This window comes from Lactuca saligna, chromosome 4 (genome assembly GCF_052625555.1).
Source record: "Lactuca saligna cultivar CGN05327 chromosome 4, ASM5262555v1, whole genome shotgun sequence".
NCBI lineage: Eukaryota > Viridiplantae > Streptophyta > Magnoliopsida > Asterales > Asteraceae > Lactuca > Lactuca saligna.
In genome coordinates, this window is record NC_136420.1 from 21,207,530 (window position 1) to 21,225,280 (window position 17,751).

At 32.8% G+C, this 17,751-nt stretch overlaps 1 protein-coding gene across 1 annotated transcript; it reads right to left on the minus strand.

The window, feature by feature from the left end:
• Positions 1–6,141: 6,141 nt before the first annotated feature.
• Positions 6,142–8,280, minus strand: LOC145041377 (transcription factor HHO3-like). The gene is made up of 5 exons (XM_078989407.1): positions 7,937–8,280; positions 7,341–7,624; positions 6,950–7,259; positions 6,753–6,829; positions 6,142–6,670 (listed from the first exon to the last, which is right to left on the minus strand). Exons 1-5 carry the CDS (start codon positions 8,076–8,078, stop codon positions 6,344–6,346), a joined length of 1,140 nt encoding a protein of 379 aa, XP_078845533.1. The 5' UTR covers positions 8,079–8,280; the 3' UTR covers positions 6,142–6,343.
• Between the last annotated feature and the right edge of the window lie 9,471 nt (positions 8,281–17,751).

Below are 17,751 nucleotides of genomic sequence, written 5' to 3' on the forward strand. Positions count from 1 at the left end.
GTCGATTAACATGATGAGATTTGTTAAAGATCTCTTATATAATTTGATACGTAAAATATTTACATTTGCAAAGATAAGATAAGTAAACGGTCAATTTCAGGTTTAACTTGTCGGGTCTTGCATTTAGTATTAGTATGACATTATTGTTATGTTAACAAACTGAATTATACTTACTTAGGTAGCGTTTGTTTTTTGTCTGCAGATCTGCGTGGCCTCTTCTGTCTGCGTCGTGCAGACCACGCGCAGATATTAGCCTTCGCAGACTGTTTGCTTTTTTGAAAACTGCAGACCTAAAAATGTATGCGCATCATCTTCTTGGCGCAGATATGGACCAGATTCTTCTAACATCTTCAGACATCTTCTAGCCTAAAAAATTATATGTCTTTATAAATTTTTAATGTTTTTTTTTTTAATTTATAATTTTTCTAAGTTTATTAATGATAAACAATTTGAAAAAAAATTACAAAACTTTAAAAAAAAATTCGACGATACAAAAATGATATTTTCGACTGCAGACGTTTGGTCCACCTCTTCTATTGCAGAGGTCTACAGATGTGGTCTGCAGACTGCAGACATTTTGACTCAGAAAAAACAAACAACACCTTATCAATATACTTTAAGTATTTTTAAACTTTTTGTTCTTGATTTATGAACTAAAAAAATTATATATATGTACATGTTTTGTTAAAATAGTTGGTAGCTGATAGGTAAAAAATAGAAACTTTTTATTGTTATATGAGTGTTTGATAAAATAATTATAAATTTTTTAGATGTGTAAAACTAAATAAAAAACAATTGTTTAAAAATGATAAATCTTCTCTTATAATAAAAGAACTAGGTGTGAGACCCGTAAATTATACGGGTTGATTTAAAAAATGATTAAACTTAAAGTATAAAAATAAAATAATTTTTAATGTACAACTTTAAAATAAGAAAAAAAGAAACTTATTTATTACAATTTAATATCATATATATGATATTTAATACTTTACATATATAAGTATATGACTTTAATTAAAAATTAAAACAAACCAAAAATTGACAAGTGGATAATATTTATTTCAAAATTACCACAAAATGACAAGTGTCAAAATTCATGAGAGATTGACAAGTGGCAAAAAAACCTTCATTTATTAAGGAGGATCCTTTAAGATGCCACATGTCAATTTTTCTACACTTAATTTGCCACGTGGCAGGCTCATATTCCCCAACCTTTTGCTTTCCCGCTCTTTCTCGTTCCTTCATTTTAGCTACACTTTAAACTCTCCTAATTAAATTACACAAGAAATTAGGGATTCTTATCCTTTCCATAAAACCAAATTGAAAATTTAAACCCTGTCCAAAATTACGACCATAATTTCGTACTCTCCGGTCTCCATATAATCAAGCAGAAAATTCAAACCCTACCATAGCTTTTTGTTCTCTTCTACAAATATGAGACTTTAATCTTCCTCTTCTTTTAAAATCTGATTTCATGCCTACATGCTGACTACTAAAATTCTAATATATGAGTGTAAAAGGGTCATCGATAGCTCCATCCTGTAAGTGTATTTTACATATTTAATTTTAATTTTTATCTTACTGTTTAATTGTTCATAATGATATGTGACTTTTTTCGAATATGATGATGCTTTATTTGTTTTGTTTATTGAAATTAGGTTTATATACAAAATATCAGGTCCTGTATTAGCTAACCTTTAAAAATAACATGGTGCTACTCTTTTTTACTTTACATATTGCAAATTGCACTCTAGGTGTTTGATAAAATTACCATGGGATTTTTTGCTCTTATCAAGTGTTCCACGAATTGCTTCAATTTCTGCATACCATGTGGTTGATGAATTGTTTCAACTGTTTTGCACAATAGATATGTTTCTTCTTTACCAGCAAGAAGGTAATATTCTATGATTTTATTTGAATACACACCCAATTCATTGTCTCGAATATTAGTTTTATTTATAACTTACATGTTTGAATCTATAAGGTGTTATTAGTATCTTAATCCATCTTTTATGTAATAATTACACCTGATCCATGTTAATGCGTATTGTAGGTTTTTATCGTGCATTTTTTTAGTAGAAGACAAGTATGGTATTTTTTTCACGACTTGGAACATCAGGTATTTGGCCATTTTTTTTATTATCAAATATTGCTCTTGCATTTTAAAATTTTGGAACACATTGGCTTTTGGTTTTCTTTATAGAGCTTGCAAACTAAAAAATAAGTGTTCATGAGTAACAACTTGCTATTGACAAAAGGCACTAGACATGTTTATAACACTCCTCTATGATAATACAAGTATATGGTCTGATTTTCTTTTACGAGGTATGAAAATAGAAAGTAGGTAAAGGTTATATATTGGCCATAGTTGTCAAAATCGCGATCCTGATCGTAGGATCGTACGATCCTACGATCCTAGGTATGAAAAACGATCCGGATCGTAAAAGGATCGTATTTGGGGTAGGATCGCAGGTAAGATCGTAAGATCGTAGGTAGGATCGTAGGATCGAGATCCGATCCGATCCTACCTTCCTTTGATTTTTTTTTTTTTTTTTTTTTTGCAAATGAAATTTTTTTACCACTTTATGCCTTTTATCATTTACCAATCTACCATTTATCATTTTTTATTGTGATTTATGACTAATATTTTGAAGTTTTTATAACTTTTGAATGAAAAACTAAATGTTTGAAATAGTTTTCATGATTAAATATTATAAATTAAAATTATATTCTATTTTGTGGGATCTTAGGATCTCGATCCCGATCTTACCATCCCGATCTTGCAAACCCAAAATCGATCCTGGGTAGGATCCCGATCTTGACAACCTTGATATTGGCTTCCAAAACAGGATATAACTTACTTAATGATTTGTTATGCTTGCAGGAGACTAGCCAAAGGTTGTATGTTGGTATGAAATCTAAAACTTTAAGGATTCCAAAAGGAAAACAATGTTGATTTTCTAAGGAAGGTGTTTGATTTTCTTAATGCCTCTTGTCCTTTTGTTGTGAATTTATGATATTTGGCTTGTAAGTGCCCAAGCTGCACTCCATATAATACTTCTTGAATTTAACAAAATTAATCAAATTATTGTAATTATTAGGTGTTTAATATAAAAAACAATCATCATATTTTTTCAATTAATACATTTTAAAGTTTTCTTTAGTTTCTTGATACATTTCATTATAACATTTAAATGTGTTAATTATTTTTATTTTATAAATAAAGTATTATGTTTATTTTACATATCAAATTAATTAATGATTACTTATAGGGCCGTAAACGAACCAAACGAACACGAACAAGGTCTTGTTCATGTTCGTTCGTTTAAGTTAGCCGAACAACAAACGAACACGAACGGATAAACGAACGGGATTTTCTTGTTCATGTTCGTTCGTTTAACAAATTACTTTGTTCATGTTCGTTCATTTATGTTCGTGAACATGCTAAACGAACATAAACGAACAAACATAAATGAACAAAGATAAAAAAAACACAATTGAACATATATGAACATAAACGAATATATAATATAGCAATATAATAAAAAATAATTAAATATAGATGAATATAAATAAACTTAAACGAACGAACATAAACGAACGTAAATGAACATCATAAACGAATGTTCACGAACATAAATGAACGAACGAGACCATTGGTCATGCTCGTTCATTTAACTAAACGAACGATAATTTTTGTTCATGTTCGTTCATTTATTAAATAAACGAACATAAACGAACTGTCCGCCGAACAGTTCATGAACGGTTCGCCGAACGTTCAGTTCGTTTACAGCCCTAATTACTTACATTCGATAATCTGATACCTTTTTTATAGTTATTAATTTTGTTTGTCTATATAAAATTTTTAATTTTTCTGACCGTGGTTTCCACGGGTTATAACCTAGTGTATAAATATAAGGCAACTTTGAAAATTGATTCAAAGAAGAATAGCTTTTTCTTAAATGCTACAAAATTAATAACTTTTAATTTAAAGTTTTTTTTTTAATTAAATGGTAAAACTCATATATGCAAATAAAGTTTTTTGTTTAAATCGATTATTTTATTAAAAACTAAAAACTAATAAATCCAAAAACTTGTTGACACACATTGGTTTAATGGTTTTTAAAAACATATTCTAAAATTGATACAAGAAAATTAACACGAAAAAGAAAATCATAAAGGCCATTTATAAGGGTACATAAATATTGGAATTGATAAATTCGGAAAATAATTCCGTTCATATCATGTACTCAACGTGACGTGATTAACATATCTATATCATTAAAATCGATTTTTTTTTTTTTTTAAATTTTAAAATGACATTAAAAAAGAAATTCAAATAGAAAAATATATAAGAAGTGCAAAAGCAAAATTTGATGTTGGTTTGAAGATGCACTAATTTTAGAGTACAAGCAAACTATGTACAAGATACAAGTTGGTGATAAATGATTATATATTATAAATGGAATCTATGATGATAATATTAAAAATTGAGGAATATACTCCACCAATGGGCAATGACGATTTTACCCTACAAACGCCCTCGAATATTCGAATATATACCCACTTAAAAAACATAATATGTCTATTTTATTTTATTTAGCATGGTCCCAAATATTATTTTATATTATCTAATTTATTAAGACTATTTTATTCCCTCAAAACAACTAATATTTTTCTTGCCCAAATAGCAATATTTAATTTGATATATAACAATGTTTAAAATTAGAACTATCTGTTAGTAGCTTCCAAAAAATTTGGATAATACTAATATAATAAAATATAATTTATATTGCAAACTTTTGAATTGTACCTATACACATTTACTCACGCATTGTATAAAATAATTGTACACAATAAACTGCGATTTACTAATATACATGATGTGTGTTTTGTTAAAATAAAATGTAATAAAAAGGAACTATAAATTATAATTTGTTTATTGATATTTTATAATATTGGTTGATAATAAATAAATAAATTTGTAATTAAACCGTCTAAAAACAAATTAAAAAAGGGTCCTTATAATAAAATACCCTATTATATTTTATTGTGATGGAGACAATACTAAATAGATTATCCAAAGGAGGTTTGTCTTTATGCATAAAAAATAAATTGATAGTGTAATATATGTGTACCCGTCGCCAAATTTACATCAAGATGCCACGTGTAATATTTTTTTTGTACGGAGTTTGGTATTTGGAATTGACACTATATTTGTTTTGTTTTTTTATTTCTTCAATTTTACGACATAATATGTGAATATTTCGCTTGCCAGGTGTTCAATTATCTTTACCCGATTAACGTTTTGCTTTTAATAGTATTAAACAAGTTTATTCATTTATCACGTTATTAATGAGGTTTGTTACTTTATAGGTAAATTATGCTGTTAAAACTACAATAAGCATTACATAAGGGTACAACACTACATATATTTTAATACAAATTTTAATATTTCATTATACAAAACTTTTACATAAAGAAAGTTAATTACTGGTTAACTAACATCAAAATAATAACAAAAAAAAAAAAAAAGTTTCTAGATCAAGTGATCAGCTTAGGTGCAACTAATACTAGTATTCGTGACACGACACACAAGTTTTTTTCATGTTAAAACGTTTTTTCCAACAAAACAGATAAATGAGCCTAGGCTTCTACAATATTTAATCGCATTTTAGAATGAAGATTATCATCTCATATCTTTATATTAATATCATTGATATCTTATGTCGTTAAGTTTAGATTAAAATAACCATCAGCTTCTAACAAAAAAAAAAAAAAAGGAAAATACAATATTTGTAATAATAATACTCATTGATGTTCAATGTTTATGTGAAATTCCTAGTTTACTATCCAAAATAGTCATTGCGTGTAAATCGTATATAAAAAATATAACCTTAATGATTTTTCTTAAACATCAAGGGTGGGTTTAACCATGTTTTTGAATCTATTTAACTAAGTACGCAACAACAAAGTCAAAATAATGATTTTGAACAACAAATTATCAAAGATATATTTAATAGTAAATCTTATAAACATATTGCTAAATGTGTACATAATGATATTTCCTTACCATATTAAGTCATTTTCACAAAATAATGAAATATGAACAAAAAAATCTTGTTAGAATACGATTTAAAATAAATTATAAAAGTTCAATGAGGTTTTATTATCTATCATATTCATATTCATATTCACCCAATACCCATTACTTGTAAAATTAGACCAAAATAATCTACATTTTTCTATACTTTTACAACATTCAACCGATCAAACAGGGAAAATGGCCTCCCTACAAAAATACCCTACACGAACTCCGAGTGGCTGTCAGAATGCCGGAATGTCAAAAAACTGGCGAGGCTGTGGTGGTGTGGGTGGAGGAGGAAGTTGACGGTGAATCTTCATGGCTGTGACCACCATCTTTTTCACCGGAATTACTTTTGTTTAGGGACATAGATGCTTCTGGAAGAGACGGCGGATGAGAAGCAATGGGGGCATATACACCTTTGGAGTTGTTGGTTTCGCCGGAAGTTGGTGTTGAGGTGGCGGCCATGGTGGTGTATTCCGGTGGTGTCATCCATATTCCTCCGACCACCACAAATTGAGGTGTTTGTGGGTTGTTATTGTTATGGATTGTTGGTGTTGGCCTTCTTGTGTGCAAACGATATTTCTGTTAAAATTCATATACAATTTTTTAGAGGATGAATTATTAAAAAAACAAATTCAAAGAAAATAAAAACAAATTTGCAAACCTGTAAATGGCTTTTAACTTCATCATTTGTGAGCCCATCAACCTTCATTAATTCCCGAATTTGTTTTGGTGTAGCAACTGTATCAAATAATAAAATTAATTAAATTTTCAAATTCAAGATAATTTAATTTATTGTTTTAATTAAAAAATGAATTTATTTAATAAAATAACACCGACAACGACGAGTCGACGACCTACCATGGGCGCCGCCGAGTTGTTGGAGAGAATGGAGGAACCGCCGATGCAACTCCGGCGACCAACACCTCCTTGCTTTCCTATTAGACTGACCTTTATCTTCGCTTTTGCTTTCTCCACAACCACCGTTACCGCTACCTGTCTCCGCCGTGGAACTGGCCGCCGCTGTAGGACCCGCGGTAGGTACAGGTGATAATTTGCCAGTTCCAGCCGCCGGAGCGGCGTCGGAGGTTTTTTCTTTCTTGAATGGATGAAAAGCGCCACCGCCATTTCTCGTAACCTCGACAACCGAAACTCTTTTGGGTGATAACTCCTGAAAATCGTATAAAAATCCAATCTTTAACCAAAATTAATATTTCCAAAATGAAATTGTTGATAAATTACAAGTAATTACCGCTGGATCTGGGGTTTGAATAGAGAGTTGAGCAGATCTAAGCCAATCGGATTTCTTAGAAGGAAATGATGATTTATCTTTGGTTGATATAACCTTGGGTTTATGACTAAATTGTTGTTGTTGTTGTTGTTGATCATCTTCATCATGCGCAGATGAAGTTCTTTTCATGGGAATAAATTCCTCCAAAATTGGACCTTCACTTGATGTCTGCTCAGAACATTCAGATTGGCCATTGAAGTAATCAGTCGTCGTTCCAGACATTTGCTGTTTGCATCCTTCAATTGCTGAAACCCAAATCATAAAATTTCAATCAAAAATCGATGAATTTCTATAACAACAAAACCCTAAACTCAAGAAACAAAAACCCATCTAGAAACTGTTGAAGACAAGATGCGAAAAATGGTGAAAATTTGCAAATTTTTCAAAACGAAAAAAAAAAAACAAAAATTTTAGCATTAACCCATCAAGGATCTGTGCAGAAAATGTGAAAAACCCCATCATGAATTTACGGAATAAATACAAACTTCTCTCTCTTTCTCTCTCACGAACGTATGAAACCGTGTAGTCAATTTCTAGGAAGAACGCCATTAACATACCTTGAGTAACAAGCTCAAGACAAAGAGGAAGCTCGCGTTCGAACACCTGAATCTTTCTGCGTTCCGATTCCAAAGCTTCCATGTACTCTCGACATCTCTGCATTTTCTCTCCAAAATCAGTCGAATTGTTGTGAAAAACCATTGAGTCGCTCCAAAAGTCACTCGGTTTTGATGAATCAAATCGACCCAAAATCTCTCTATCAAAGGGGCATTAAATGTAAGAGAAAATTTTGTCTGGGGGCATAGAGAGATCCGGTTTGAACGAGAATAAAAGGATCTAAAGAAGAATCAGAAAAGGGAATAAACTTGGCATACAAGATAATATACATATAAATAATTCTAGAGAGAGAAACAGTCTCTTTCCTTTTTCATTTTCATTTTTATTTTGTAAAATTTGGAGAAATCGAAGGTGTGTTGAAGAAGGTGTCGAAGTCGGGTCGTCGCGTACGAAAAGAATCTTTGATAATGGTTTTGTAGAGAAAGTCTATTCCAGATCAAGAATCTCTAAAAATCCATCAAAACTGCATAATAAACTTGTACGTCGTGCATCGATGATTGTACGATAAGCTTTTTTGGACATGTAAAAGGTAGATATTTTGGGATGATAGAGAGAGAAAGTGAGGAGAGAGAAAGGGAAAGGAAGAAAGTTTGTTTGGGGGAGTGGTTTGAATATTCGAGAGTGATTCCTATCTGTGGGTTGGCAGTGACGTCACACATGGGTTGCAGATAAGATCAAATGCACATTCTCTATTCTCACCACATTACTTCCATTTCTTCTACTTTGGACAGTCTAAGAAAGTAATAATTTTAAAATTATTTATAACTATTGGATAAAAAGTTATCTAGACTTGTAGTATTTATATTTTATTTTAATAATTATCTAAATAAATAATTCTAATATAATTAATAATAACAAAAAAATATAGATTATATAATGTTAACTTAAAATAGTAGTTGTTATTTAAATAATCATCCTAATCAAAATTAACAAATAATTAAAACCAACATGTGTTTGTACCTTTTGTATTTAATATTTTTGGATTTCTTGTATCAGAAGCGGTGGAGCTTCTCAACAGAATCAAACGGGTGATGCATTCTAATGTTATATCTCATATATACACATATATTTTCAAAAGAATTAGTTTTGGTATCCAGAAATGACTATCGGCGCAACTTATTACTCGTTTGCCTTTCATCGATGCGTATTGAACTATATTTGATTTTTATGAATTTAGAAGCCTGACTACTCAAAGAAATAAAACAAAATAAAAACGAGTAATTTTGAATTAATAAATTATAAAAATTTAAAATAAGAATAGATTAATTTAATATAAAAATTATTATTTTATAGTTATTATTCATAACATAATAACTTTTACCGACATATATATTTGTTAAAATTTTAATTATATAATTTTAACATGTATAATATACAATATGTAAATATTTACATATTGATTGTTATATGGAATAGTGTGTTTTTAAAATTTACTCAAAAAAACTTATTCGTCATTCAAAAAATAACTAGTCAAAAGTTATATTTAATGATTGAAATGCCACCGTTGTTTTGGTATGTTTTAGACTTTTAGTGTAGATTTTCTATCTTTAAACTCGAGACATATTGTAATTTATGTAAGATTAAATAACATAAATGGTCCATGTAGATTAGTTAACTTCTTAGTTTCAATCTAACTTTTGAATAGTTTTCCATCTATAAGGTTTTTAAATATTACACTTTTAGTCCTTTGTCTATCTAAAATAACTATATTGCTCTTCTACAATTTCTTTTATCACTATTTGAATCCCTATTTAATAATATGTTATTATTTTAATATAATGTCGGACTGTATGGAGTGCGGGGAGAGGTGCAGGACGTTTCTCGTACAGTGGAACACCACACTGTGGGGGCAGGATTGTTGGCGCGGAAAGAGGGTGGGGGTTTCTAGTTTTTTGTTTTACCCAAAACCTATCACTTACAACTATCAGATAATTACAATATCAGTTCCCTTTAATTTAATCAGTCTCTTTTGATCACCAAATTAATTCCTGATCAATACTAATTAAATAATATGATTTCTCAATTAATATATTATTCTTATAATGTATTAATAAATCATTTATCAACCTCTTTCTCTATTAATCATCCTATCAAATTGTTATGGTGAAGGCAACCCAAAAGGACCACTATACTATCAGGTCAAGTACATACCAATTATAGTGATGGGCTTAGACACCTAATCTAACAGTCTTCCACCTGGATAAGTCTAATAACTATAACTGTCAATGCAACTTCAAAATTTGATTAGCAATCGTAGCTCTCAAAAGCCGCTGTCGAACTTTTACCTAGCTAATGACGCGTACTTTAGATAAGGGATCACATAATCCTCCGTTCTACACGATATCAAAGATATGGAATAGAGTCATACTCAATGTCCAACAGTTTGTTTCCTGATTTCTGATTTGTTTGACATAGAACTTGAATGAACACATCAATTCAGTCCTGACCGGCCCAACATGTAAGTCAACACAAAATCATCGAGGGGCCCAAGATATCGCTTTTACCCTATTAGGATAAAAGGAACAAATAAACTTTGACTTATATGCTTGTACTATTTACTAATCAAATTATACACACCAACACGTTTTATAACATCACATTACAGATGCGTTTATGTATTATCAATGGACAACCAACTTGTAAACAACTACTCATATATCTCAGTTTAAAGACTATATGATATTATCTTCTCGCAATCACTCGTGATAAATTTCATGAAGTGATTCATATGAGCATGGGTTTAATCCAATACTTAAATCTTATTTCAGAAGTACTCATGAATCATTGCATCAAACCTTTGATATGTCTAAACACTTAGACAATCTACAACCATCTCCTGACAGTCTTGCCTCATTACTTACTCCCAAAGTATGATTGATTGTGGATAATTTGAACAATCTTATTATTTAGGAAGTAAAACATGCAAAAGTGAAACAATAGTAAACAATTGACACAAGATAGTACAGTTTACTCATAAATAAATCTCCATTACTTAATCAACAAATGTCATTTACATTTTATCTATTACGAGTTTCTAAATACCAATCTAATCACTAAAACTAATATCGACCTTCATACCAATGCTCCTAGCATGCTGCAAATGCTTAACCCTTCCCAGAGCCTTTGTGAGAGGATCTGTTGGGTTCTCCTCTGACGATACCCTCTTGACTATGAGGAGTCCTTCTTCTACTCAATGTCTGATGAGGTGGTATTTTTTATCGATATGTTGAGATCTACCATGATCCCTCAGTTCCTTGGTTAAGGCAACCGCTCCTTCATTATCACGGAAAATCTCCACATGCTCCTCTATGGCTGGTACAACTCCAAGGTTTCCAATGAAGTTCTTCAACCATATTGACTCCTTTGATGCTTCGCTCGCTGCTATGTACTCTGATTCGCACATTGAATCAACTACGGTCTCTTGCTTAGAACTTTTCCAAGTAACTTCTCCTCTATTTAAGGTAAAGACCCATCCCGACTAAGAACTGAAGTTATCTTTGTCGGTCTGAAAACTGGCATCACTATACCCTATCACTCTCAAGTCATCACTCCCACCAAGTGTAAGAACCCAGTCCTTAGTCCTTCATAGGTACTTGAGAATGTTCTTTACTGCTATCCAGTGAGCTGTACCTAGTTTCCCTTGATATCGACTAACCATGCTCAACACAAAAGCAACATCAGGTCGAGTACATTTCATAGTGTATATGATCAAGCCAACAGTGGAAGCATATGGTACTCGACTCATTTTTGCTATCTCGATATCTACACTCAAGCTCCGAGTCTTACTCAGCATGGTATTGCTTTGAATAGGCGAATCTCCTTTCTTGGAGTTCTCCATGCTAAAACGTGTTATCAGATTATCCAAGTAAGTACTCTAACTGAGTCCTATCAGTCTTCTACCGCTATTTCTCAAAATCCTTATTCCTAGAATATAAGCAGCTTCCTCTAGATCCTTCATAGCGAAACACTTCCCAAGCCAGGAGTTAACCTCCTGCAAGGTTGAGATGTCGCTTCCTATGAGCAGTATGTCATCTACATACAATACTAGGAAGCTAACTATACCCCCACTAGCCTTGACATACATACAGGACTCATCCTTGCTTCTCAAAAATCTGAACTCTTTGACTTTCTCATCGCAACAAAGATTCCATCTGCGAGAGGCTTGCTTTAATCCATAAATGGATTTCTCAAGCTTGCATACTCTATTGTGGTACTTAGCATTTACAAAACCTTCTGGTTGACACATGTAAACATCTTCAACCAGCTTCCTATTAAGGAAAGCAGTTTTGACATCCATTTTCCAAATTTCATAATCATGAAACGCATCGATAGCCAACATAACCCTAATAGACTTGATCTCGGCCACTGGCAAGAAGGTCTCATCATATTCAACCCCCGGGGTCTGAGTAAATCCCTTCGCAACCAGTCGTGCCTTAAATGTATGCACTTTACCATCCATGTGGGTCTTCTTCTTGAAGATCCATTTGCACCCGACCGTCTTATGACCCAATACATTCTCAACTAAGTTTTAAACTTGATTTTCATACATGGACAAAATCTCGCTGTCCATTGCTTCTTTCCATTGCGCAGACTTTGGGCCTACCATGGCTTCCTTGTATCCATTAGGTTCGTCTAAATTTATCAATGTACTATCACTGATAAACGTATCACCTTCAGCTGTTATATGGAACCATATAACACAGGTGTAACACTAACTCTACTAGAACGTTTTAAAGGCAATGACTCGTCAACCAGTTCAACAAGAATCTCTTCCTCAGGTCGAGTGCTAGTGTTAGAGGTTCTTTCATCGCTCGATTCTTGAAGCTCTTCAAGATAAATTTTCCTCCTACTGTCCTCTTGGCATATGAGTTCTCTTTCTCAAAAAACCCCTCTCCTTGCTACGAAGGTCGCGTTGTCACTAGGTCTGTAGAAAAGATATCCAAAAGATTTATGTGGGTAGCCGATGAAAATACATCACTCACTACAAGGTTCAAGCTTGTCGTGAGTCTCTCGTCTTACGAAAGCCTTGCAACTCCAAACCTTGATATGTGCCAACGAGGGAACCTTCCCTGCCACATCTCGTGAGGTGTTTTGGCAACCTTCTTAGTTGGGACTAGATTAAGGATGTCGGCGACAGTCTCTAAGGTATATCCTCAAAATGAGATAAGTAACAAAGCTCGACTCATCACAGAACGAACCATGTCCAACAAGGTTCGATTGCGCCTCTTAGTCACACCATTGAGCTGTGGTGTTCTGGGCGGCGTCAATTGTAAAACAATTCCACGTTCCTTAAGATAGTCATGGAACTCGATACTAATAACTCACCACCCCTATCGGATCTGAACATCTTTATCTTCCTGCCCAATTGATTCTCCACTTCATGCTTAAACTCTTTGAACTTTTCAAAGGTTTCCGACTTATGCTTGATTAAGTAGATATACCCATATTTGTTGTAATCATCGGTAAAAGTGACATAGAAGTGGTTAGCATCCCTTGTGGTGGATCTGAAGGGCCCACACACATTAGTGTGTATGTGATCCAACAATCCCTCACCTCTTTCACAAGTACCAGTGAAAGGTGATTTAGTCATCTTTCCTAGCACACAAGACCCACACATGTCGTTCGAATTTAAGTTAAATGACTCCAAGACTCCATCCTTTTAGAGTTGGGCTATGCGCTTCTTGTTGACATGTCCAAGATGAAAATGCCACAAGCATGCCTTGTCCAAACTATTGGACGAACCAATATGCAACACATTATTTCCTAAGTTGTCTACAACCATCATAATTTCATATATACCATTACAAGGCAATGCTTCAAAATAAAAAAAATACCATTATAGAAAGCATTAATAGAACCAACACCATTATTAAATAAAATCTAAAACCTTGTCTATACAAACCATGAAAAGAAATAATATTCCTCATCATTTCTGACAAGTAGCAACAATCATTCAAATCTAACCCTAATTCACTACTAAGAACTAAAGAATAAACTCCAATATTGGTGACAGGCGACACTCTCATATTCCCCATGATCAATTTCATCTTCCCATGCTCCACATTCCTACTTATTCTTGGACCCTTCAAATCATAACAAATGTGTAAACCACATCCTGTATCAAGGACCTAAGAACTAGCATGTGATGAGTTATTATTAGATTGAAATGTATAAATACTTGGGAATGTGGGCTTTATCTACCCATCCTTGATGTCATGCAGATACTTGAGGCAACATCATTTCCAATGCCCCTTTTCGTGACAGTAGAAGCACGTTGCTTCTTTGGGATCGGATGCTGGAGGGGCAGGGCCAACTTTAGATTTAGATCCACTTGAATAAGATCCATCATGAGACTTTCTCTTGTGGCTCTTAGAAGGAGCTTTCCTCTTCTTTACCTTCCCATGTCCAATCGCTAGGACTGGGGCAGCAGCAGCCTAGCAGGAGGAGTGGACTCGACACCTTTCTTTTTCAGTCCACTTTTAGCCGTTTTTAACAGACTTTGAAGTTTGCTCAATGTGACTTCATCCTTGTTCATATGATAAGTCATCTTGAACTGGTTATAGCAAGGAGGTAAAGATTCTAGGATTATATCAATCGCTAACTCTCCGTCAAAGTTGACATCCAACTTGATCAATCGATCCACATATCTCTGTATTCTTTGCAAGTGGCTCATGATGGACTCTCCATCCTTCATCCTGGTCATTATCAATGAGGCAACCATCTCGTACCCTTTTTGACGTGCACTTTGATGGTAATTTTCATCAAGTCTTGGCACATCTCGTAGGGCCAGTAGTCCTCGTAAAACCATTGTAGCTCAGGAGTCATAGTGGCTACCATGATACACGACACCTTTTTCGTGTCCTTCTCATGAGCCTTATACTCAGCTATCTCTTCAGGAGTAGATTTGGTTTCATCGATCTCGTTGAGTTTCTTGTCGAGAACATATTCCTTTTCTTCATATCGTAGTGTCATTCATATGTTGCGAATCTAATCATTGAAATTGGTTCCATCGAACGTGACCCTAGCACAAATGTTCAAGAGGGAAAATGAGCTTGAGGAGTTGTTGTTTGAGCCAGACATCTGAAACAGAAAAAGAATAAAGTTCAGATTAGATAATGAATCCTTAATATAACACCCGAATGAAATACTAAGGCAAGGACCGAACACAATATTTCACAATTTGGAAGATGGATGTCGTAATCCAATTGCAAAATATTTGAAGGTATGTAAATGACGATTTACCAATTCCACCACGAAAAACAAAATGAGGAATTAGGTTTTAAATGAAATTAAATTCCTAGATTCTTTTAAGATTCACTAAACTTTTCAATGGCATGTTTAATCTCGATTATGCCCTTTAAGTTTGTGACTAGGATATCGAGGATCACAAACAAGGTGCGAATAACCATGCAAATTAGCTTGCACTCTCGAGTCATTTACCACCTAATCAATGTGTTGGTTAACCACACACACTCCAATGATCTATGATAATTCTCGAGTTACCCTTTGCCACCTTTGTTAGTCCAAGTTAGTGTGTCAGTTAACCACATACACTCCACTAAAGACTTGTCAAGGTGCAAAGTGCAATTTCACGGAATAACATCATTTTCACATTTTCCTAAAGTAACTAAGTTTGGGAATTTATGAATATGTTTAGTTACTTTATAATATTCATTATACTTATTAATGAGGAATTTGTTGTCCTATCTTACCCGTTCGGCTAACGACCCTCCACCAACAAAGGAAGCGGTGGGTGAGAGTGGACACCCATTCAACCACCATTTTATAGGCAGTTTCATTATACCCCCTAATAGAACGGCTTCGTGAATGAGGCCAACTAACGGTAAGACTAACTTATCTTATATATATATATATATATATATATATATATATATATATATATATATATATATATATATATATATATATATATAATAAGCTTTTAATATTATAATAGTATAAGGGTTGTATTTTAAACTTTTAAAACACTAGGGTTTTAAAATTTAATATTTCAAAATTAAAACTTTTCTTCAAATTTTAAATTCCAAAATTTGAGGGTAAATTTTGAAACTTTTTCAAAAACCTCTAGATCAAATTTAAAATAATTAAAATAATCAGATAATTATATCTTTATCAAAATTTGACATAATCCAATTTTATTTGGCAAGATATATTCAAATCAAATTTTACAAATAATTAATTTATCACATAATTTTGTAATTATCTTAAAATTTGACCATTATCTTTCAATTAGATGAGGATATTCATTACCATATCATAAAAATCGATTTTAATAAGTTAAAACAACTTATGGTAATTATCCTTATCTAACTTAGGCTTGAAATCCGAAAAATCTGCTAACGGACAAGTCAACTCGTCGAGTTCCACATTGAACTTGTTGAGTTCATCTAGCATAGTCCAGAATTCGATTGCTTTCAGCTTTGGACAATTAACCATGAAATCTAATATAACAGAAAAATACCCTAAGATCTGATACCACTGATGGGTTTTGAGCACTACAACATTCCTATGGTGCACATGCAACCCTAATGCTTTGGATCTAGGTTTTGCTCAAGTTATACATGCAAATGATTATCCAAAGCATAAACCCTAATCTAGCATACAATTTTCGAAATTAATGACTTAAACATAGTTAGAAGAATACCTTTTCTTGTAGCTTGTTGATCTCAACCTTCAAGAGTATAGCGCCTCAATTGTTGCACCTCTAATGGAGTCACAAACACCACTAACAACAAGGAAGAACAAGAGAGAGAGAAGAGAGGCTCTAGAAATTTGTTGGGGTTCTCTAAGAAAGCATAGGGCCGATTTCATGAAGCCATGGGGTATATTTATGGCTGAGCTGCTAGGGTTTCAAGTAAAACCCTAATCTGATTGCTTAAGCCTTAAGTAGTCCAATAGATCCTTCCAGAAGTCCCCCTTTGGATGAAATCTATGTAGGATACACATAGAATTTCATCCACCCCTTCCTAAGGGATCCATAAGCCCAACTTGCAATTTTCAGATAATTATAATATCAATTTAATCAGTCTCTTTTGTTCACCAAATTGATTCCAAATTAAATCCTGATCAATACTAATTAAATAATATGATTTCTCAATAAATATATTATTCTTATAATGTACTAATAAATCATTTATCAACATCTTTCTCTATAATTCATCCTATCAAATTGCTATGGTGGAGGCAACCCAAAATGACCATGTTACTATTGGGTCGAGTACATACCAATTATAACTATGGGCTTAGACACCTAATCCAACAAATACCTCACGTCCGAATAAATGTCTCTACCATAAGGTCATCATCAAACAAGAACATACAATAACGCCAAATCAAACTTTCTGAGGCTATTCAGTCTTAACTATGCACTACCCTATTGCATTCATTAAATAATTTTCGGTATCAGAAAGGACCCTAAGGCACCTAATCACACATCAGGCATATAAAGGCATTTGTCTTAACAAGCATACTTATCATGCAATCCTGAGAAGATCCTTAGCCGTAATCTAGAATGAAAGTCACATAATAAAATATTAAAACATAACATTCATGTATGGGTATTTTGAGAATCACTTACTTGAGCTCAGATGATTGCATGCATTACAACTCTTTCTTTGTAAAAATCCTTTTAGAAAATCATTTTTTAAGATTTTATTAATTCCCTAGTTTTAGTCCAGACACATACGAGAGTATCCCCGAATCCCTCAAACCGAGACTCTGATACCAACTTGTCACG

Excerpts from the sequence above, each read along its gene's own strand:
- LOC145041377 (XM_078989407.1), bottom strand. The coding sequence starts at position 8,078 with ATGGTTTTTCACAACAATTCGACTGATTTTGGAGAGAAAATGCAGAGA. Across the intron at positions 7,625-7,936 it reads TCTTGAGCTTGTTACTCAAG|CAATTGAAGGATGCAAACAG; the intron begins GTATGTTAATGG and ends TTTGGGTTTCAG. Across the intron at positions 7,260-7,340 it reads TTCAAACCCCAGATCCAGCG|GAGTTATCACCCAAAAGAGT; the intron begins GTAATTACTTGT and ends TACGATTTTCAG.